The sequence below is a fragment of the Pagrus major genome, chromosome 5 (genome assembly GCF_040436345.1).
Source record: "Pagrus major chromosome 5, Pma_NU_1.0".
NCBI lineage: Eukaryota > Metazoa > Chordata > Actinopteri > Spariformes > Sparidae > Pagrus > Pagrus major.
Genome location: NC_133219.1, coordinates 23,430,132 through 23,454,207, shown reverse-complemented (window position 1 = coordinate 23,454,207; position 24,076 = coordinate 23,430,132). Strand labels below are relative to the sequence as shown.

Below are 24,076 nucleotides of genomic sequence, written 5' to 3'. Positions count from 1 at the left end.
CGGTTAACTTTCCACTCGAAACTTTCTTCAGCTGCTACACTTTGACTTTGGGTGCTTTTTTTAAATAAAAGAAAAACCCTAGCTCAACCTCCACTGGCTCATCTGCGCTCTCTCAGATTTCCACAGGTCACCTTAAATGACAAATCAGAGACATGGTGAAGAAAAATGTTTCCAGACGCATATTTACATTCAACTGATCACACATTTCATAAAGATGGCACGTAGTACGATATTCACACCTGGTCTCTGAATTTCTCCTATTAATAAACATGTAAAACATTCAAAAAAATTCAGGAATCATTCTGAACTGGCAAAACTTTTATAATAAGTCATGATAAGAAAAAGAGACATCATGGCAGAATCAAAATGTAAATAATTACTAAGACAATATTCAAATTTTTAAAACTTTAATTGCCATTTTAGACAAAACATATGATTGAAAAAAAAAATAAAAAAACAAAACAAAAAAAAAACGGCTACAGTGAATGTTTTAAAACCTTTGTGTGAGCAGATGATACGCAAAGTCCAACATTGGTATAATCCTCAGTTGACATATTTATTTGCATTCAAGTGAATGCACCGATCTTTTCAGATTGTAAAAAACTACCTGGCTGATCTCATGTCAGGTACAAAAAGTGATTCAATCTCTAAAAACCTGACAAAATACTGAACAAAGCAACAACAACAAGACAAGCACCTAGGGAGGAGGTGTGAACATTGTCCACACACCTGTGGCACAATCAGAACGACTCGTTTTAGAGGTGTGGAATCCACACGAGGGCAGCCGGACTGAAAGATGTAGGATTCAAACCCCACTGAGCAGTAACCGGGACAGGGAGCAGAGCTGCAGTGGAGGGGCAGTGTTGGTTGGGAAGGGCTGGGATGAGGCTGGGCACTGGTCTGCGATGAAGAGCAGACAGGGAGGGGTCTTCACAGACAGTTGGAAGGCATTAGGGTGTCGGACAGGGACTTGTCAGATGCAGCTGTTGCTGTGGCTGATTGATAGTTTGTATTCCACCCTGATGGGAGACTGGAGTCGCCCACCAGTGTTAAGAGGGATTGTGTCAATTTCAAAAGGAAAAGAAAAGAAATACAGTAAAAATGAAAAATGTAGAAAAACAAAGAAAGAATAAACAAACATGACATTTGCTTAACACTGAAATAAAACTAAATCCTTCAGATCTCTCTACCTTGTGGCAACATCCAGCCTGGTCAATCATCGCAGTTTTTTTGTTTGTTTTTTAATCTTTTTTGGTCTTTGATTTGAAAGAATTAATAATTGTGGTATGATATATAAAAAAATCTGAACGTAGCTCTACAAGGTTAACATACAGAGCTATAAAATATATCCTAAGTTGCACATTTATAAAAGCATTCAGACTTGTTCCCACTTTCTCCTCACTTCTCCAAAAAGTCATGTAGCACTTAGTCACATGATTAGTAGTACTTGTGTATGGCTGCACAGGAGGGTACACAGCAATGTACTTGTTTGCATGTACATAATACTCCATGGAGATACTCAGACTACACTATTCAGATTAGATATTCAGACACGGTGCAACACACCGATATGTAACTACCGTACATAACACAAGGCTTTGGACTACGCACTCCAATCACACAACGACATTCGTTGTTACCGAGTCAACAGAAGAAGCACACTTGACAGCTGTACAGTACTTCTCAGTGGAAAGAACATCAACAGTGCCCACCCAAACATCTTGTAAAGTAATTACTGGAGATGTTAAACATATCTACAGACAACCTGGGCTCCACTTTGTGTGTGACTGTGTGTGTGTGTGTGTGTGTGTGTGTGTGTGTGTGTGTGTGTGTGTGTGTGTGTGTGTGTGTGTGTGTGTGTGTGTGTTTGTGAGAGAGAGTGAGAATGTGTGTGTTAGTGTCCAATGATGGCTGAAGGAATGCCACATGTCCCACATGCCACTGGTTTAATCACAATGGCACAGACGATAGTAAACAAGATTTCCATTTCTGGCAAAGTTCGACGATTTTTCTTGATTGCTTTACATCGGGTGGGTTTGATGGCAGCTCTCCTCTGTCAGGCTGCAGTGGCCGACTGCTGCTTGTGCACACTCATCCAATTTGAAAAATGAGAGCGCAGTGAAGGGAAGATAACATACAATACACTTCTCGAAGAGAGAGGCCAACTTCTGCTTTATTTTTTTGTGTGTGCATGTTTGTGTCTGTGCATGAGTGTGTGTACATGGGCACCAGCAGGACGTTGTGTTTTCCTCGTGGTTAACCGCTAATGTCTCTTAGCATTAGCAGCGTTAGCATCATATCCTTGCAGGCTCTGTGTCTTTATCTTCCAACAGACTAATGAACTGACCAAAGATCTCCTTCACTGCCTCCATATTGTCGGTGGTGCTGCCCTCCAGGATCCAGCGCTTCCCTCTGGCCAGCGGCTCCAGCTCAAAGTACTTCTTAACCTGCAGGAAAACAGAGAAAACCCTCAGTCAAAACAATCAGTTTTAGCAAATGAGTATGTTAAATGGTATTTTCATGGCATGATATGATATGGCTGTGTTGTTCCTACAACAGCATAATAAACGTGGCTTCAGGATCATCATTGCTACTTACCAATCAGGTATTTGTGATAATACACACATGAGAGAAGCGAGACTATCTAACACGTGGTTAATGTTGTGAAAGGATCCATTTTAACCCAAACCACCTTTACCTAAACCTAACCAAGTATGTCTGTTGCTTAAACCTAACCAAATATAATTGTTACCTAAAACGAACCAAACTGCAACAGCAAAATGAAAATAAAAGCATGGGAGACAAATGGTTGGACATGTATCCAGGTCTCCTGGTCTCTCTATTTAGACTTTGTTGCTTTTAAGCCTTTTAAGTTGCAATGACAGTCCTAGTGCAACATTGATTATGATGTTGCAGGAACAATACCAACACAGCGATATATGATAAACTATTTACATTGGGAAAATCTCTTTAAATATCAGCAGTTACATTTTAAAAATCCTTCAGAGCTCTTTCATTCAAGGTCAAACACATTTTGATTCTTTCATAAATGTTCAAACTAACAATTACATCACAAGACTCAAACCTTACATCATTTAATGCCGATAGTAGAAGATTTTCTCACCCTAAGCAAACACAACACCAGGTGATTTCAGTAAATAAAACCTCTAAACATCTGGGAGACAGTAGCCAATATTATCTTGTGCTTTATTGACTATTGGGATGAAAACCCGCAGATTTTTTTGCTCTCCGAGGTAAAGCTTTGGGATGATTTTAGATCAGTATATGGTCAGTTCATGACTCGGCTAAAACAAAGTGATTGAACATGATTATCATTCTAAGAATTTAATTTTTATAAAATATAACATTAGCCCCGGTTCAACCGTTGTATTGCCGTTTTCAGAGGCCACACTCTTTGTCCTCTGAGGCCAGGAACATTAAAAAGAAAAAAAACAAGAGAGCTGCGTATCATCCCTTCCTGCACTTGAAATAGTTTTCCATGCACAATGTGTTTTCTTCACATAATCACTCACAAATGCACAAAGGCATAGCCATGAAACTGTCCAAACACTGCTTTGCATCCAGAATGCAACCAAAGTAAAGACATAAATAAATAAAATAGAACAAAAAACTAAATGAAATAAAACAGTCTTCTCATGTGAGACGTCTGTGGCTCGTTGGCTTGGCACTGCTCTTTGTAACAGTCGATTATAAAGTTCATATGCAGGCTCTTAGCAGCTCATGAGTGGGGGTGCGGTGAGGTTGAGGGGAGAACCAGAACCAGCTGTTACGTAAAAACAAATCTCAGCAGAGGGAAACAATGTCTTAGACCTCCGCTGAAGGTACTGCAGGTTGTTAGGGTTTCTGACATTTTCAAGCCGAGAGTAATGGAAGCAATTTCGTTTGCCCGACATGAGTGAAGTTCAGCCATCTCCTCCTGTTTGTCTGATAGCCAGTGAAGAATGCACAAAGACAAATGTGTACTGTCAGCAGCTCGGAGACAAAAATCTAAATGCTAATAATGCCACTGATGCAATACAAGAACAATTTCCCGCCATGTTTAGTCAGTTTCATGTTTCATCATTTATGATAATTATCAGTTGGATCAGTATATGATGAAGTATTCATAACTGATTTAAAAAGATGATAGAAAATATTCAAATTTTCCTCAGTTATCTTCTCTTGTTAAAATATGAAGAGCTCGATGATACATTCCCACAGTCGACTCTAATGGTTTCTTGTACTGATTACTGTGATCTGGTTTTCACATTGAGTGTCTGTAAAAGGACACACGCTGGAAAGGGGACACTCATCAATCACTGCAGAAATACCAATGCTGTGAAACCATGTAAGACATTGCATGACTAGAAATTATGAGTTTAATCAAAATCTGTTTAGATTCAGATAGTATCTCTGCATATTTTCTGCAAACATAAAATGAAGATTGATGATTGAACAAATTCCTAAAATCAAAAAAGCAGATAACCGTCTTAAAAAGTCGAGTCCAATACAAGAAGACAAATACGTCTGTGCACGCTGTAAACACCACTGTATCCGCACAGGTGCCCGTCACACAGTCAAATGACTTTTCAACTTCAAGTGAAATTGCTTTTGTCTAGACCGTGCTGGGCTGTCTAGCTGTGCCATGGTGTGTGGCATGAAGAGGATGGGGAGGAGGAGAAGGAGGAGGGGGAGGGGGGTATTCTTTGTGTCTGCTCAAATCCAGCCAGCCATGCCAGTGAGTGGGAGAGTGAGCACTGTCTCTGCCCCTGAGCCGAGTCTCTGTCCGGGTGTAATGTGAGTTTAATGACAGATTAAGTCACCTCAGCCGCGTTTGGCTCAGAGGCCTGGCTAGAAAGCCGAGCGGACCCAAACAGTGTTAACAAATCTGTCTGGGTAACTTGAGCTGCCCTAGTCCAGGCTCTAGCCCCAGACCTAGACTGTAGACGATGCGGCTGGCTGCCTGTCTGGCTGGCTGGCTCACTTGTCTGCCTGTAGCCAAGGCCCTCTTCTGGAAGACTCTGGCCCCTGCACTGGCAGACAGTCAAAAGGCCAGCAGTGACCTCTGTGCAAGTGCAGACAGGCTCAAGCTTCTCTCACTTCCCCTCCTTGCTTCAGAACACACCCATGGGCTTCTCACAGCGCGGCAGATGCCTTCTGTCGTTGGTAAGATTGATTGTATGAACCCAGATGACTTATTAAGTTTTCAGTGCAGCTTTACAGTTGTGCAGTCATGGGAACACGAAGAGCTTGAAACTACAAAGAATCCCTGATTTATTTAATACCTTGTTGGTATGAGCACCTTCATACGGGCCACATTTCATTGACAGGGTACATCCAATTCACAGACTTTAATCCTACAACAGGCGGACAGAATACGTCGCCAACAACTCTGTCTCAGTGTTACATGAGAGAAGGAACCCCGTGACCCATGAACAGCCGGGTGCATCCACATCGGCAGTCAACACTGTGGCCCAAACCAGTTTCTCTGAGATTAAGTCCTCCTAAGCACACTTATGCTTGCTTAAGGAATTGCGTGAGGCAGTGGGAAGGGTAAGCCACACAAGACGTGGGTTGCCAGATGGCTCCTAGGATGACCACTGGGTCATCCAGTCTAGCTTCTTCTAGGTCATACAGACCGGGGGCCTCGCCTTGTGCATGGGAGAAAGCGGCTTATACATGCATAAGGGTGTCAAAAAATCTTTAATCACCTGTGTCTGTGTCAACTGTATTCCTGCTGCTGGAATCTTGCCGTGTTAACCACCCGGGTATGCTGTTGTGGGGAGAGCCATAAAACTCAGGAAAGCAGAACATTCTGGCAACAGACCTGAAGAGTTGGAGTGATTTCTGAATGTGACAAGTTGTGCAGAGCGGGCAGTGCAATGACTGAGAACTTGCATGAGCTGGATTATATATTTTCATGACATTTTTCAATTACAGTGACTTTCAGCATTACCGTATTATTCTATTGTAAGGATAACTGATTAACAGAAATGTGTCACCAATTTATGCAAGGTGGACGAGTGGTCAATTAATCCCACTTTTTAGGCAATATGAAGGTTGGCATTTCCTATTTCACTACCTTCGTGTTGGTGATTTGAACTACTACGCTTGAATAACTTCGTAATAACTGGCTGCCTGCACCAACATCTGACACAGGTAACATGTTTTAGTTTATATGAATTATGGCTTGCAGTTGTTTTTAACAGTTACTCACATTCAGGAACAGCAAAGAAAGATTTGGTGATAAACTGGCTGATGATGGAGGACATAAATTAGTGTTCATGTATGCAAGCGACTTAATGATTTTATGAGGGAGAGGTGAGGGAAAAGTTGGTCAGGGTGGGAAATTGTAGGCACCTATTCTATCACTTTTGGAAATCAGTATCTGGGCTATTTGTGGGTCAGATACCAAAATAAACTTGGCCAACAAGACTAAGTTTCCTCCAGAAAGAATTCGTTTTTCGAACTTACATGTTGATTAAGAGAGAAAATTCGTCAATCATGTTTACGGAAAATTAGTCTGGAGGGAATGTCACTTCATTTAAGATACATCGTTAGGGTTGACAATTTGTGACCCAGTGTCTGCACAGTGAGTCAGCTTAGCTTAAGCTCCAACCCTGGCAAGCCTACTTCAGGCTCTTTAAGACAGCGGATGGGCATGCATGGCACGTGTACGCAGCTTCTTCCTGACCTGTGCCAGATTATTACATGGGATGGTCAATGTTGGCATCATGTCGAGTCAAGAGGATATCCTGGTAGAATAAAAGGAGCTTTAGCGGCTGTCTGCTGCCAGCAGAGCCCTGCTCTGGCCTCCTGACCAACTAAACACACCGGGGAGGCAGACAGAGGCAAAAAAAAAAAAAAAAGTCTGACTGGACAGGAGAGAAGAGAAAGATGCCTGAGGCCAAGTTCTAGTCATGGAGGTGCATAACGTTGGCTGCTGAGAATATATGTGAGAAAATCCCCCTGACAAAATGTATGTCCTCTGTTCTGCAGTGGTGTTCAGTTTAAAACAAAATTAAGGATCAAACTATAAAGCAGGTGTATTCTGCTCAAATGCCTACATCCTTAAGTTAAATTGAATCTGTTGATGGTAAAATGGTACACGTTAGCCTCATACAATCCACCTTGGCCATGTTTGGAATGGTGAATTATTCACTTCAACAATTTCCATAGAGCGATCCCATTATTTTATCTCTACCCTGTATTTTTCCTAAAGTCATTCTGGCAGTCAAGTTTGTGCCGAGTAATTCAGGTTAAGTGCCCTTCTCAAGGGTGTGATGGCAGAGATCCAAGGCAACATAGTACACTCAGTCAACATGCCATGTTCAGGATCTTTCTGATAAAAGGACCTGCCGTGCTTCAATGGTCTTGCGCTATGTACAAGAACGTATTTGGGAAATTTAAAGTCAGTTCCAGCGTTCTTGCAGAGGCTAACAGCAAAGCCAGATGGAGCAGACGCAGCTTTGTTGGATACACTCCGACAGCAGATCAGTATCGTTAAAGAAAGTTAAATGACCTGCGCTGTCAACTCTCAGTTTTTTCTTTTAGGGCAATTTCTTTTTCTTTTTTTTGGTCGAGTCTGGCTCTTGCAGTTGCCTCGGGTTCCAAAAGTCTGAGAAAAATATCGGAACTAAATTCAATAATATCAAATAATAGTAATAATCTCTTCCTGTTTAAGTAATAAGATCATAAAAGGAAGAACAGGAAATGTTCACTTGAGAAGATTTTGCCTTTGAGCCATGTTTAAAAAAACAAAACATAAAGAGGTAGCTGATAAAAAGACTTACTCAAACAGATATGTTATCCTTTAAACGTTGCTTTCCTGCAGGCAACGATCAAAACTCCTCTGTGGAGCAAAGAGAGCTTTACTCAATCAACTCATTGGAGAACCAATGATTTCAGCCTTGAGGTTTTCATTTGGACAAACTTCAGCAGGGATCCTTTTTCAACAAAAATAACATCCTTTGTCTGAGGGCTACTTAAGAGCATGTGTGCATTAAGTTAACTTTGGCAAGCAGAAAGCAGCCAAACACATTTTTATATACGGCATTAGATATTTTCAAAGGGAATTTTTAATAGAGAATTAGCTGTAAAATAACAGTGCCTCAGTCACTCAGTGGAAGATATGGCCTCCAATGCCCTTGTCCTAATATGTACCATGACCACATGTCTATCCTGCTTCACTGTCATGTGTCAAATCCTCACCACACGAGTAAGCTATATAACTGGAGAAGGAAGCATTAGGGGGTCTAGGGAAAGTGGCATACTCGAATATCCAAGACAATCAATTACACCATCCCTTGACATGTTGGCCCCTGTGAAAATATCAGTCGCTTGGAAAGTGGCCCACACTGGCGACTGCATTGAAATGGAAGGGTAATGTGAGATCCACTTACCATATAATAGATATGCCTTTGTTTGCTTTTCCGGCTTACCTAAAGAGCCTTAAAGACATGAGAAAGCCCGGAGGTCCCCAAGAGAGGAACACTTGGGAAGCCTGTGAAAAAACAAACATTGCACCACAAACTGTGGGAGGTGTCAAATGAAACAGCCCACTAGCCAGTAAGTCAAACCTAAAGCCTATTTAAGCAAGGCTGTAACACCTCGAACAACCCTGACGGTTTTCCATCAGGGGAGATTACTGTTCGTGAGCCCTACCCAAGGTAGATAATGACCTGATCACCTGTTAAGTGAAAGTATCAGCTGTAGGTGAGGGACATGACACGACCGCCTTTGTTTCCAGATTATGTGAAGTGGGGACTTCAAGACCCCCCTCTGAAGTTTGTTGGGATAGCTCTCAGGTGGCACAGCACAGAGAGAGGAGTTAAAAAGGCTTGGTATGGTCCTCGTGCCAAACCCTGCCCCATCTCGTGTGCACAACATTTCATTCAGACATCCTCTCAGGACTTGTCAAGAGCCATGTTTCCATCAACATGTTTTTATTTTCAAGTATTACATTAGAAAAGGTTGATGGAAACTGCAAAATTTGGAAAAACTTCTTTGATGTTGCTTTAAAGTTTTTAGGCTTGCTTGAGATGTTTCTTGCCCTTTTGGAAAAAGAGTTTAATGGGAGATGGGGAACCATTTCTGAATAAATTCTGACCCAGCGAACATTTAACTCACATCTGATCTCACATCTGACCGATCAGCCATTTTTGCGCTTCTTCTTTTTCTCTTTCCTCTATTGTTTTCTTTGTTTTTTTGCGGTTGGCAAACAACTGGTTTTGTTTCCGATTCCCAACCTCTCGCTGCATTTTGCCATTTTACAGCATGACCTGTTTTTTTTCTACTTGCTTCTTGTTGTCTTGAAATATTCATTAACTATCTGGTGGCTGAAATATTTTTGCAAGAGGTTGAAGAGGAAGCAATCAGCGGAGGGGTAACAAAGGCCAAGGTCAATCATCAGTACATTTTGCGGTTTGCAGGTGTGTGCAGAAGTGCAACTGACCCATGCAGAACCATGAACAAGTTTAAAAGAACCAATGGCAACACAAGCATATAATGCAAGGACCACAAGCCTGAAGTCCGAGCATGGAGCGAGGGAGTGGGAGAAAGACACAAAGATATGGACTTTCAATTTAGTACTTCCATTTGTTATGGAAACGATCTAGGCTAGCCAGCACGTAAAAGCGTTTAGGCCACCCTGGCTCCAAGCCATAGTTGTAGAACTGTTGGACCAGGGAATTCTGCAGGCAACAAATTAAGACTTAAGTCCCCGTGTCACGGTGCAAAAACTGAGCTGCCTTTAGATTTACTGTCCTGTTCCACTCAGGTGGGACCATGGGTCTCCCTCAGGCTCAGTTCAGTGCAGGTTCAAAGTGATTCACTTGCTGTACACTTCTCTTCAAAGCCAACTGACCACTGCCAGATCAAGAGCCATCCTCAGAGGTGCTGTAAATCTAAGCAAGACTGCACAGGGGATGTTCTTCCTAACCCTTTCAGTAGCACAGAGGTATTTATTTTTATTTTTCTTGCAGGAGATCAGATGACTTCCAAAAACACTGGCCGCTCTTACCTGGGTAAATGACCCATGCCTCAAGTCTGGTAGTGGCAACAGCAGATGCGGTGTGTGCAGAACACACATTCAAACATACTTAAACACTGAGGACTGGGGCTAGGTGATAATTCAGTGTTTATCAATTCAATGTTTATCCACTTTCAGTAGAATCATACATAATCATTCTGAGCAAACTTATCAAAACCAGATCTTGGCACATAAAACAGGCGAACCTAAAATGCACATTTGCCTAAACAAGATTATTAAATCTAAAGCCATGAGTTTATTTGTAACCATAACATATCAAAATACATTTTCTTTTGGGTCAGGTCTCTGAACAAGATCAAGGGCTGAAGATCAGAAACCAGGTGATCCGACAGTCTAGAAGCATGAATGACATTTTCAATAGTTAGCGTGCGGGTTGGGGGCAAAGGGGAAGAATAACATCCGTCCTCATGTGTAGGTTGAAAAGTAATTGGCAGGTTCAGTAGCTGGGACATGGCCCCTTCACCAGGGGTTGACCTGTGGGACAGTAAGAAATGTCTGTGAGGGCACAATATCTCGGATGTGTGTGAAGCGGGGGACGTGGGGTGCCTATGTTTGCCTTGCCTTATTACAGATTTACAGTAACTCAATTTATTAAAGGCCAAGAGCTCCCTGACAAGGAACATCTGGTCTGTGGGACTTGAACGGGTGAGCTGGCGTTCTGCCCATGCTCCCTGCTGCAGAGGCCAATGCGCCAGCACCTTCCCTCGAGCCCGCCTGCCCTCCCTCTCTTCTTCTTGTGAAGAAGGCCGCCTTGCTGTAGCAGCCCACACAGAGGGCCCTCAAAGCCCAGGAGGTCCGTTACAAGCCACCCCTCCTCCTCCAGGACCCCCCTAGTGGGACCCTCCACCCCTTTCACTCTGGGGCCCCCCTTTCACGCTCCAGTCCTGACAGTTGACCAGCTTTAAAGCTGCAGCAGGCCCCCGCTTTAGCACACAGCACGCGGCATTACAATCAAAGTGCTCCCCTTCTGCAAAAGATTTAAACCATGCGTCAAGTTGGAGACTGCACACACACTCGCACACATTCACACTCTCTCACATAGACAAACAGACACACACAACACACTCTCATATGCCATGGGACCATCATATTTTAAAGTCAAGGTTTCTGGGTTTTCTTAACTTTTCTGCCTTGCATACCTTCTCCTATTTGTAATGATGACCACAGCTTTACAGTGTTTCTTTCTGTGTCAGTGCATCTGTACATGTTTGTGTGCTTGTTCTGTAAATTAATCACAGAGACGTTTCTTACTGTAAATGGCATCGGAGGGGACGAATGGGACAAAAGACTGATCAGAGAACGAATCATAAATTAAAGGATATAATGAAATCACGGCTTGTTTGTTCAAATACACAACAGAGATTAAATGGCAACTTTTCCAGCTGTTTAAAGTCCAACTTTAACCAACCGTGGGTTACATCACTCTACAAAACTTGTTTGTTAAATCCACACATCAGTGGTGTCTGATGAGTGCTCCCTGGGCGCAGCATCAAGAATGAAACGAGATATACTTCAGAAAATGTGTTTATTTTTATGCACTATTAATTCCCTCTGTTACAGAATGGCTTCTGACTGGTTTTAATCATTACCAGGAAAATCAGGAGTGTACAGCCAATGCTGTGGCCCAGGCCAAGCAAAAGCATTTTCATACCACAATTGTCAGGGATGACAGCTGTCCCATGTGCTCCTTCTTTTTCAATTCATTATATGTATACTCAATGACAGTGAGGTATTTAGGAAGTGAACGACAAAGGAGGCTGAAACAAAAGTCTTCCATCGCCACCACTTCTGTGGAGCCTGGATGAAACTTTTCCAGGACTTCCAAATTTGTAAAACATTGCTATGCCATCAAGGAACCTTTTAGAAAAAAATCATTCGTCATTTCAAGTTTTGTCAAAAGGGTTCGTTTCAATGGATGAAAATACTCATGGTAGAGAACCCCCAGAGATTCCCAGCGTTTGATCCCTGTGAGTCAGCAATGGAACCTGGGGGTCAAATCACATGCTGAATAGGCTTTTCGGAAGTCTTGTCCTGGCTAGTGGCGGCCGGTCGTCCGACCCTGCCTGGCCAGCAGACAAAAGGGAGGGCAGTGACCACAATTGGGATGGGGGGAGATTCTTTCTCACCCAATGGTGAGTCCGGTCTTGAATAGGGTCTGGCTGGCTGAATTGCGTTCCACACTGATTTTGAGAGTGAGGACCCACTGGGGTCAGGGTTCAGCAGCATTTGACGTGGGCTGTGGGAAAAGGCGAGCACGGTGCCCGCACAACCTGCCGACTTCCCTCTCACCCACGGTGCCCCTTAACCTCCCCAAGGGACAGACCACCAGCCCAGGGATGACAGGATGAGAAAGGCTGTATGGGTGGGAAAAGGAAAGAAAGCGGAGATGAAGGTGGGCGGGAGGGCTGCACTAGTGGGATAGACAAAGATGTAAGAGAGATAAACCATCAAAGAAACGAGAAGTTTCTAAGTAGCTTCACATATTGCGCTTGGCCCACATTCTCTAGGGGGTAATCAATATGTGCTGCTTGACTGGTTTTCCAACCCTTGCCTCCCAAGGTGGGATGGATGAAGCACTGGGTACACTTCTGTGAGATCTCTCCTGACACTGAGGGTCTGCAGTCCTTTCTTGTGTAATCAGTCACACATCACACATGCAAACAGAGGTTAATAGGCACTATGGAAATGTATGCTACAGTACCTCTGAAAGTGGTTCACCATTTATGAAAGAGTCAGATATATTTACTAGCAAAAACATCTGGACTCTCTTCCTCTTTGTAGTAGAGTTTGACATGAGGCCACCTAGACTGCATGGAAATATACGTTTAGAGTTTCTCTGACAAACACATTGCCCCACACTCTGACTCTGTCCTGTTTTTAAATGTAATAACTGGTGACTGATGGCCTGTTTGGACCTGGTTTTCCCATCCATCCTAAATGTCTAATATTGGATGCATTTACAAATGGTCCAAATAATTCTGAATTTTTCATAGTTTTTTTGAAGTTTCTTACCTTGACAACTCTCAAAATTGAATGTTTTTTAAAAGGGAGCCTGGGGACTTCCTCCGTGTAGTCTATATTGGTTACTGTTTACTGCATTTGTAATATTGACATGTTTACTGCCAATAAAATGTTAACTTTCATGAATTTAGTCTTAATGGTGAAATCAGCTACAACAGTATGTTCAAACAGCTGTTAGAAAGTATGACGCACTTTAGACACGTAAGCTGGTAACAGCGATGTCGTGACAGTTTTTACAAGGAGAAAAAAAAAGCTTGCATTGCATTTAATGCCATATTTACGGGAATGCCGAAATGATTTAGAATTTGTCATAAACAGCACATTTTTAAAGTTTCTCCTCACTAAACAACACTCAAAATTGCACAATTTGTTAAAGGTTTCAGGGGATCCTCATCCTTTATGCCTCTTGTTGTTGTTGTGGCTTCTTATTGTTTTTTTCGCAGAGGATGTCAGTTGAGCAGGCAGTCCTTCAATGTGGCTCAGGACACGTGTGTACACACTGCCTAAAGAATGTGGTCTGGGTGATTGGACCTCAAATCCTCAATGCCTCTTGAGGGGCATTTACACCTGTACTTAGAGCTGTCCACTTGCGATCGGATCATTCAGGACGCATGTTGACAGCAGGTCTGAACAGGGCCCGACAGTCAAGAGAACTTTCTGGTCACCATGAGAAGAAGGAAAAAAAAAACTTCCTGCTACTTTATTTACTTCCACAAACTGAAGAAGGTATGATAACCAGACAGGAGAGAGGCACTTTGTCCCACATACTAAATGCAAAGGTGGTCACTCTCCAGTCACTTCTTAGGCAGAGATTACAGACTTTGTATAAAGGAAGACTGATTTTGTGAGCTTCAAAGATCCCCATCTATTAATCTCAAGCAAGAAATACTAATGATACCAATACCATCACTCACATTAGCCCGAGGGGATAGAAATGATCATGAAATGAATACCTGATGGGATTTGTTGGGCTTTAAAACATCTCTGCATTAAATTACATCATTAAAAGATTAAATCAAACAATGAAGAGCAATGGCAGGATTGCAAGGCAGACTCTGGCATTTAAAAGACAGCTTAATTGTACCAGTTTAATGTTCTGTTGGAAAATCAAGCTGTCAGTGCAGTGGAGGATAGAGTCATCTTACTGCACATGGCGGGACCACTGGCTGGCTGGAGACACCTCTTAAAAAACCATCACGCGCTGCTTTACATGGAATGTCACACTTCAGGGTGCTGTACACTACACCTCATCAACTGACAGGAGGAAAATGATACGCTGGCCAGAAGAATGTGGTGTTTCTCTCAGTGCTAAAATAACGTGAGAGCTGTGCCTTACCGCAAACTGTACTTTTCAAATGTCTGCCAGCTGATTCATACCGTAGGTTTCCCAACTAAATGATTTGTTCGTGCGCTGTAACGTAACATTAACCACAATTATACCAAGCATGCGTTAAGTAAACCAGTTTGTGGCTACTGGCGTCCAAAACAGGAAGTTAAAAATTACTCATAAAACCAAACATCAAAAGAGTAACAGGCAGCAGAGTGTGATGTTCACTTTGGCACAGGAGTTTGTACATTATCTGGAGAGTGTGTGCTCTCATTTACATACCTCTGACACCTTGTAAAGAAGATGAGGCTCTCGACTGATGTATCTCTTTTACATGTAAACACCAGAACACTGTCACACATTATATATTCATGTAATGAAAATAATAAGAGGAATTTAACACAAAGTCAGGTGTTGCCATTACATTACTTGTGATATCAGTGAATATGTCCAAGAGTACAACACCACTGTCACACTGTTAATACATCCAGGCCCAACTTGAGCTTAGCTTTCAGTGTATTGTTATATCGTGGTAATTATGCTTGTATAATAGCCATAGAGCCGTATTGCACTTGGTTTGAAATGAGGGACACAGCTCAGCAAGGTCACCTGCTCCTCATCCGTTTTTCCACTGTAGCCAGCAACTTACAAGTCGGGGGTTGGGGAGGGGAGTTGGGGGTGGGGAGGGTAGGTTGCTGACCGGCTTCAGTCTAGACGGCTCAATACGCAGTTGACTTTTTAAACCCGCTTGTCTGGAAAAAGAGCAGACGTGAGGTAAGAGGGGGTGAGCTGCAGCAGAGAGATGGTGGTGCATTTTGGTCACAGCCAGCAGGCTAGACTCGCTACGAGCAAGCAGAGAGAGAGGAAGAGAGAGAAAGAGAGAGAGAAACAGATAGCGAGGCAGAGAGTGAGAGTGAGAGACGCTACCGGAGAGAGCTATCCGAGTCGCTGGCTGTGGCTCCATTGTCAAGGTCAGTGAGCCGCGGAGTAAAAAGTCACGCCACCTGACCCCCCCTCCCTCTCCGCCTGTCTGCTTTCCTGCTGTTCATCCCCTGTCCTCCCCCTCAGTACCTCCATCAGTCTCGTCTGCTCACTCAGCATACACGTGGAGAGAATCTGATCTCACCGATTGCACAAATATTCTATCGTTACACCGTCGTCATTCCAGAGGTATTTTACAGTTCATCTCGTTATATAGTCTGATTAAAGCAAAAGCATAAAAAGTTAAAAAGAGCCATCCAGCTGCATGATGTTGCTGAACATCTGAATGCTTCCCTTTCTCTAATAAAATAGATTGTTAATTCCTTAAATGTTTGAAAACACAATGGTGGTCTCTCTGCTGATGCCTGTGTCTAAACTCTGCACCAGAAACACTTATGCAGCAGCTGGACCTTTAAAGTTTAGAGCACATTCATCTTCATTTGGCATCCTGAAGAGTGGTTTTATTGGGAAATTAGCAGATTTCAAAAAAGAATGTCTTTGAAATGCTGACTGCACTCAATTTGCAGTTTTCATTAGTCCCAATCTTTGGCAGTCTAGCTGATAAAAAATATTTGACACTGTGCAATGATCTCATCTTTACAAGACTGGCACTGAGCCCTTTTGGAAGTCCTCTTAATTATTTTTCTGCAGAGAAGAGAAGACAGATTATATTGGCTCGCTTCTACTTTTGCAACAATACTTAACTCTCTTAAGGCAAAAGCCGCCCGATGAAGGATACTGACATCTGCTGAATCATTTGACGGGGGCTGCAGCAAACTGTTACTGATTGTCTGGTGGCTCTGAATGCTTATTACTGATGATTAAATGAAAAGACTAAGAGAGGTTATAGCTCACAGACTGCCCTCATGATGATTAAGCACTGACCGTAGTTTATTCCGGCCATGAGGTATGTGAAAAAACAAAGCCGACGCAATAGTGACACGCTGTGCAGTGTTAAGAATGGCATCATTTTTGTTGTGAGCGTCAGTGTTTCTGTACAAGCCAACATGCCCCCTCCAGGCCTTTTAATGTCACCATCCCTTCCTTTCCTAAAAAAAAAATTTAATCAAAAACAAACAGGGAGGACAGAACACACCCATCAGGACCAATCACGACTTGAGACACAGACATCTGAGATACACACAACTGCACCGCACACACTCATGACTGGATCAAAATTCAAAGGGCCTTGATGGTGTCAGAGTTGTGTGAAAACAGCAATTCTGGTGACAGACTGATTAATCTTTCTGATGAGATGTGGATTTGCTCACAGCTGACCCCAAGTAATTATGTTTCATCACCTTACTTTGTTTGACGTGTCCCCCCTCATAAATGACCTGCAAAGACCCCAAATTAATTAAGATCCTCAACCTCTAATAGAGCACATTTGAACTGAACGTGATTCTGTCTAGTGATCAAGACGTTATTCTTTTGGAATTGCAATGACCAATCTAACATTTTACTGCACTAGATTTTGCAGAGATGTCTGTGGTTGTTGCTGATGCTGTCTATATGTCAGAGGTGGCAAAGGAACACACATTCTTCACTCAAGTTGAAGTACAGATACTTGAATGTACCGATATAAAAGTATAAAAGTATCCCTCTGAAGGACATTTCTACCAGCCATTTCTTTGCAAAGCTAACTGAACCTCACGTCAAATTAATATGATTCAAAGAGGGGATGTCTTGCTTCTGAGTATCTGCTCTGTCGTATCTTGCCAAGGTTTAGTTTCATCCATGTCGCTGTCTTTGTCACTACACACCTTTTCTCCCCATTCAAGTCTCCCCTCTCTGACTGTTTCCACATTTTACTTCTTTTCATCTTGCTATGTCTGCTGTGACTGATATGCACTGATAGGCTGAAATCAGTCTCAAAGTATGAAAACTAAAGTAACAAGCCTGTTTTGAAAATGTAAGGAGTATAAAGTACATACATTTGTGTTAAAATGTGGGGAGTAAAACCAAAAAAGTACACTACAGTAACAAAGTATTTGCACTTTGTTGCTTTCCGCCTCTGCTGTATGTTCATGTATGTGAAGGGATGTTTAGTGTCTTATCTCTTTATTTCTCCTGCTGTACTCACATCTCTCTTAATCTCAAAGAGATTAAAGGAAAGTTACAATAAGAATCATCCTCCTCCTTGTATTTAGTCAATAACTGAGTAGTTTTCTGATATTTTAAACTAGAAGAAACTAAAAGTAAAACCAGCAACATTCCTGTTAAAAAGCAACTAACAGAAGTATTTCCAAAGAAAACTTAAAACTAAAACATCACTTAACCATCTTATTTGTGAGTGATGTACGACTTTCATCCTGTTGATTATTCTAAATGAGCTGGCAATAACCAGACATTTCCACTCAGTAATGACGCAAGTGCAAGGTATTGTAAGGGTGCTCTTAACAAGTTAGATAGAGCCATTTGGTAGCAGAGTTGGTCACACTGTGTTGTTCATTGTTTCATTCATTCATTTCGTCCATTGATTGGCCCTTACCTGTGCCTCATCTTCTACACAACCAATCAGCAGACACTGGGTAATTTAGAGCCACCAGCGTCACAGGCCACAATGACACACACACCATGTGCCAGACGTTTGACGAAAGTTTCAGACACTGGGCGCCACATGAGTCACTGAGCACAGCCACCACCCAATGAGTGCCAAGACCTGCAAGTTCACCATGTGCAAAATGTGACAGAGGACAGTGGTTGACTAGCCACTTCCGGCTCCCGACACAGTTTGATCAAAAGTTATCATCGCACTTTCTGCAATGTCAAGTGACTGCAATGGACACTGAAAATAGAATAACTGCTCCAGCTACAAGAGGAATGCAAAACCTATGGGACTTCTTTGGGCCAGTCTTTAACAGCTGAACATCAGAACAATGTTATTCTGAGCATGAGGAACAAATCTTTCAACAGCAACTCCCCCTTGTTTTTACAGAGTAGATAACTTTGTTAAAATTGATTTCTCTTGGCCTGCAGGCTGTCATTTTATTTAAACTGTGTTATTAAGTGCTTATAGATGAGTGAACTTCTAGGTCAAAATTTCTGAAACAATAGTCCAGTATTTCCATATATTTAGGATAAAGGTCAAGCGCCTTGGTAGATTAAAGTACAATCCCTCTAATGAATTTCATAAAAGTCCAAACAAGGTTGAGAAATTTCTACAACTCCATGGTTACCAAAACATGATATATATGCATATCTGCTGCCTGTCATTGTGTGAGGTGCTATCTTCAATCATCTTAAAAGCCTCAATTTTAACAAATTACCTGTTTTGATCATGGCTGCCAGATCATGTGCCAACAATTATAATAAATCTCCTCACATTTATGTGCTATATATTGAAGGTGCAAAGAAGGCAGACAAGATTCAGCATGAGCTGAGCTCCATAAGTTGTGCAGGGCAGGACACGCAGCATCGCATTACATACTTGGGAGCATAACTACCTACGTGCTACATGCTGAGAGAACATTTAAACTAATTAATAGCTAAAAGTAAGTGGTCTATCGGATGTAACATTCAAGTAGCCATCTGGATGTCTACCACCTGTCGAGGGTGAGTAAGAACATTATGTGGCTAGGAACGCGATGCGTCATATTTCAAACTAGTCACTGTTTACTAACTTCGGCCATTACTACAATAGTTAAAGAGCATTTCTGATAAATCAACCAATCTATCCAATTACCAGTTTAGCCATCATTTACAAATCTTTTCACACAGCTATTATCTTTGACTGTCATTATGGCTATTAGTCATGACGCACATAATTGGATATATTCAGCTGATGCACTTAGTCAAATGCAGTCAATTAATGTGAGCCTTGACAGGATCCAATATTATGTATTGTTTTACCATGTGACATAAAACCGCAATCATTCATGCCTAAATATTGTTACCCTGTCTACACACTGTAGTATGAAATGTATTTTTGTACTTACTTCTGCTATTATGACTTGATTTGATGTTGTCTATTCATGTCCTTGATTCTGTTATTTTGACCCGCACTTTTAATCTTAATGTGACTTCCTAGTTAAATAAAGGTTACATATACATAATTATAACACTGTATTTTTGTAACTGTGTGGAAGAAGACATCCTAAAATAAAAAGGTAGACATCTGCTCCTCCATTAATAGGTTTTGAAAATCAGGCACTGCTTAATAACAGTGCCTTTTGACAGACAGCATAACAAAAGAAAAACTCAAAAGTGTTTGTTGAAAAGGTTTGTGACAAAGTGAACACTGTAATGTCCTATGTATAGAAATGTAAATGACTATGCAGAGAAAAATTTTCAAGTGACAATTTATTACCACCAACAAATGTTGGATTGGTCTTTTTTAAAAATAAAAATAATGAATTTAACATAATAGTAATGCAACTCATTTCTAGTGCTACAGCATATACATCATGAACAGAGTCAGTTGCAACATTGTGGTATCGACTCCCTTTACATTGAGAGCAAGTGTTGCAGTATCTTTTTTTTTTAAAGAACCGATTAACATATTTACGAATATCTTTCACAGTGCTCAGACCCTTTTAGTCGGCACACGAGCAGCGAGTACACAGAGCCCAGTCTGTGTTTTCTTTGAGCGAGAGGCAAACGGGGGACATGTGACGTGTGTTAGTCGTCACACTCACAGGCGGTAGAGAGACAGAGACAGACAGAGTCTTTTGAGGGAGATCATTTTGAATGAAGAATCACAATGAAAGCAGGAACAACTGATTATTATTAGATGTTAACATTTCTGGTCAATAAAACCAAAGCTCAATACAAGGCAGCCCAATGCATTCAAAACTTCAGACCCATGGATCATCACACAAATAACCCACAACATACACAGCTCTGTTTTCTCTTTCTATTTTCATGAAACTGTGGGCTTTCCCTGGCCTGGAGCTAGGACACACATCAAACAAATAAACTAAACTAAACTGAATAAATAAATAAATAAATAAATAAATAAAGCATGTATAATTAAGACATGGTTCTGTGAATTTTTTATGTTTCAATTATTCTCTGGATTGCTCAATATGTTTATTAGCCTGTTACTGGTTTTGTCCAACAGTGCATTAACATTGCCTGAGTGCATCCAGAACTTTTATTAAACACCTTTGAGTTTGGTTCATGTTTCTTACAGAAACAGAAACAAATGTGTTGCAGTGTGCAGACGTCATATTTTGGCCAGGACAGGTTGAATGTATTAAACTAACTATGGACAGATTTTTGCGTTTTGTTTTGTTCAGTTCTACTTTGGAAATTTGGATATTGCTAAATCACTAAATCACTCTATGTATGTTATCATCATCATAACGTTGCATGGAGCTTGTACATGGCAGAAGACATGAACACACATGAACCAGGTATTACAACGGTCAAGAGTATTACAAGTATTACAATAATCTGGATACCTGGGCAATATTTGTATTTTCAAATTTTCCCTAATTGCATGTGAATCTACTGCCGTAACATTAAACATGTCAGTGTCAATTTGGGGCCTCTACTTTCTGTATGACATTTACAATTTTATAAACTACATGCTGAAATGATATGATACAATTGTATATTTGGTAAGTGTTACAGTGTAGAACAACGGTTAATTGGTACCAATGATCCACTGTGAGGAAAGCCTAGGCGATGCTTTCAAAGGCGAGCGAACCTCTACATGATGACAGCGAGAAATGTCTCCAGTTCATGGTGTTTGTATTCATCTCCTTTAATAAATCAGTGAGTCAAACAAATGTCTAAACTGAAAGAGATAATCATACTATCACTTCATTGAGATTTCCGTTAGAAACACAAACCGTCACCGACTGTCAGAGCTATGCTGGGAAGTTCAAAATCATTATCACCAAACCCAAGGATCTAGGACACTTGTTTAAACAAATGTCCTGAATGTGTATTAAACAAAAGACAACAAGGAAGCTGTCTGTGATAGATTGAAATCAGACCGTACCATTATTTTGTTTTGTGTGAACCAGTTTCTACAGAACCAGGGCTGTAGAATAAAAAAGTTTAATGATACAGTTGTGAAGATTAAGTGACATTCAAAGTATAAATAAAACTTTTGCACGTGCTGTTCATGATTCATTAAATTAAATTAAACATTTCAATTAAATGACACTCATCAGATTAATGAGGCATTCGTGACGCTAACGAAATGCCTCTGAGGTTTTCGGTTTACGGTAACTGTATATGTTGTTGTGCAACATTTACTGTACCTAAAACTTACTCAGAGGTGAGAGCCTTGAGAAAGAACTCTTCTCCAATGTTATCGGCAAATTACCTCCAAGTGATTAAGTGAGGCCTTCCCCGTGGGGAGTTAATTATTACATTTTGGATACGAGTCAAACGCACATAAATTACTAAATCAAAGTCAAATCAAATCAAAGCAGATAAAGCATAGTTTGCTGAGTGAGCATTGTTGTGGCAGTTGGAGCTGTTCCAAAACTTGGCAGTGGCTTGTTTAGTTGCACAAAGAGCTGTTCATTTTCATTGTCTGGCTGCCGTTCCAATGCTTTCATCTTTCTTTATTAAGACCCTTTTGGGTCTGTTCAGACCAGTTGGACTGCAACGTACATTTAGTACATTTACTACATTTAAGGGTAGCGCCATCAATTTCACACATCATGTGAATGGGTGTTTGCAGGTGTTGTGGAGTTCTGCTGCATATGTTAAAAAAAAAAAAAGAGTATAAAACCTTTTGTGGCTCCAGAGGAAGCTGCATGTAATCTGATAAATTGCCTCCAGTGATGTCACTCAGTGGCTAAGTGGGTAATGTAGGTGCCACGTGTTGAAAAGCAGTCCACTGGTCTGGTTTGCACTCGTAAACCACTGTTGGACTCATTATGGACAGTCTGAAAACAATTGATTAAAGTCGATACAGCAGAACCAGAATTGTTACCTTTTTTATCCCACACATTCTTCTTCCTTTTCAAAACCTGGCTCCTACATTACCCACAATGCAACTTAACCACTCCAGCGACATAAGGGGAGTTAATTTATCTGATTACATGCAGCTTCCTTTGGAGCCACAAAAGGCTTTATACTACTTTTTTCACATATGCAGTAGTACTCCTCAAGACCTGTAAATGTGTAAAATTGGTGTATTTATTATATGGTACTTGTAGTTACCAGTTACTTTGCAAATTTCAAATATCTACAATGAGCTTATAACACGCAATGCATTGTCAAACAGTAAATTAAACCACAGTAAGCTAACAGGATAAAAAAAATTTTTTAATTAGCCTTACATTAAAATAGCTATAGTATAAATATGCTGCTTACATATCACTGCGTCAGTGTTAATCTCAGTGTATAGATATACTTATGTAGCAATGACAGAATTTATTTGGCTTTTCTAGATGATAATTATGTACTTTTACTAGATTTTGAATGCAGGAGTTTTACTTGTAACAGAATATGTTTCAATTGTGGCATTGCTACTGTAAATAAAGTAAAAGATCTAGTACTTCTTCCACTATTATTTTTTGTGGTGAAGTCACTGGAGGTGTGAGTGTACTGTAACTGTTTGGTGTGTATGTCAGGTAAACAATAAAGCCTCTCATCACCCTTGCATTACTTCAAAAGGCCTCAATTACAAGAGATCATTACACATAAACGTTTCCGTTAAACATGCCATTGTACGGATGTATTCAGTTTTCAGCAGTAATTGTGAGTGTTGGAATGCCATCCTCTCCATTGTCAATGACTGACAGTTCATTTTCACAGGTGATAAACAGACTATCTTTCCACAGGCTAGGATTACCAGAGAAAAGAGCAAACAATATTGTAAATGTTGTATAGCGGAAAGCCCCTTCTGCACAATAAACACTAAAGGAGTTGTTTAAAGAGAACAGGAAGGAGGAGAAAAGCTTTTAACATCTTTATCCATGTATTGGAAAATAAAAGATTTGTGACCTTTCCCTAGAATAAAAGCAAAGGAAAAAGTATTCTGGTTGTGCATCTGCATCCATGTCCTTAGAAAGCAGAACTACCCGCAGCCTTCATATGGAATCGATGCCACAGCTGCTTGTCAAACACCCAAAATCATTTGATTCACTTCCAGTAAGTGCCCGAATCTAATCAGCAGAAGCAGAGTGTTCTGAGAGGATGTCAGCGCTGAGGACTGGTCATGCCGCGGATGCAGACATTAGGCAGGCTCCCTGCGAGCTAACCCACGTAAGGTCATTCTGGTCATATCACATCAGAGACCTTTCACATTTCACCATTAGCCCTCATTAGGTCTTAGCGGGCTTAGTCATATCCCTGGACATTTTGTTTGTTCCCTCGCATTCACTGGTTAAACCTGAGGGGCAGTGACTAGACTTCAAGACTGTCATAACATGCCATGTGCAAGAAGGATGCATGCAGGGATACGGATTCACTCATCTAAAGTAAACTGCTTTTGTAATTTTGTGTTACGTAAAAAACCTTTTTTTTTTTTTTCTTTTTTTTTTTTAAATCAAAATATGATAAAGTTAACACTTATATCTGCCTGGTTCCAAAATTGCCTCCAATCTGCCAACCAACACCAAAAACAAGCCATACTACCAGCCCACAACTCCTTCATGGTATAATACAACATGGCACACCGGGGGAAATGCTTTCAGTCGGTGCTCACGTATCCACAACGATAAAAAAAGGATGAATAGGTGGTTTTGCAAATCTGGTACATGTCGGTGGTACCGAGACAATTATGT

General features: G+C 41.1%; 1 protein-coding gene across 1 annotated transcript in view; it reads right to left on the bottom strand.

The window, feature by feature from the left end:
- Window positions 1-393: 393 nt before the first annotated feature.
- The window catches only part of LOC140996026 (ADP-ribosylation factor-like protein 15), a 103,547-nt gene continuing 79,864 nt past the window's right edge, over window positions 394-24,076 (bottom strand). The window contains exon 5 of the mRNA XM_073466231.1: window positions 394-2,447. Within this exon, the coding sequence (XP_073322332.1) occupies window positions 2,295-2,447 (153 nt within the window). The 3' untranslated portion in view covers window positions 394-2,294. The remainder of the gene's footprint in view (window positions 2,448-24,076) is intronic.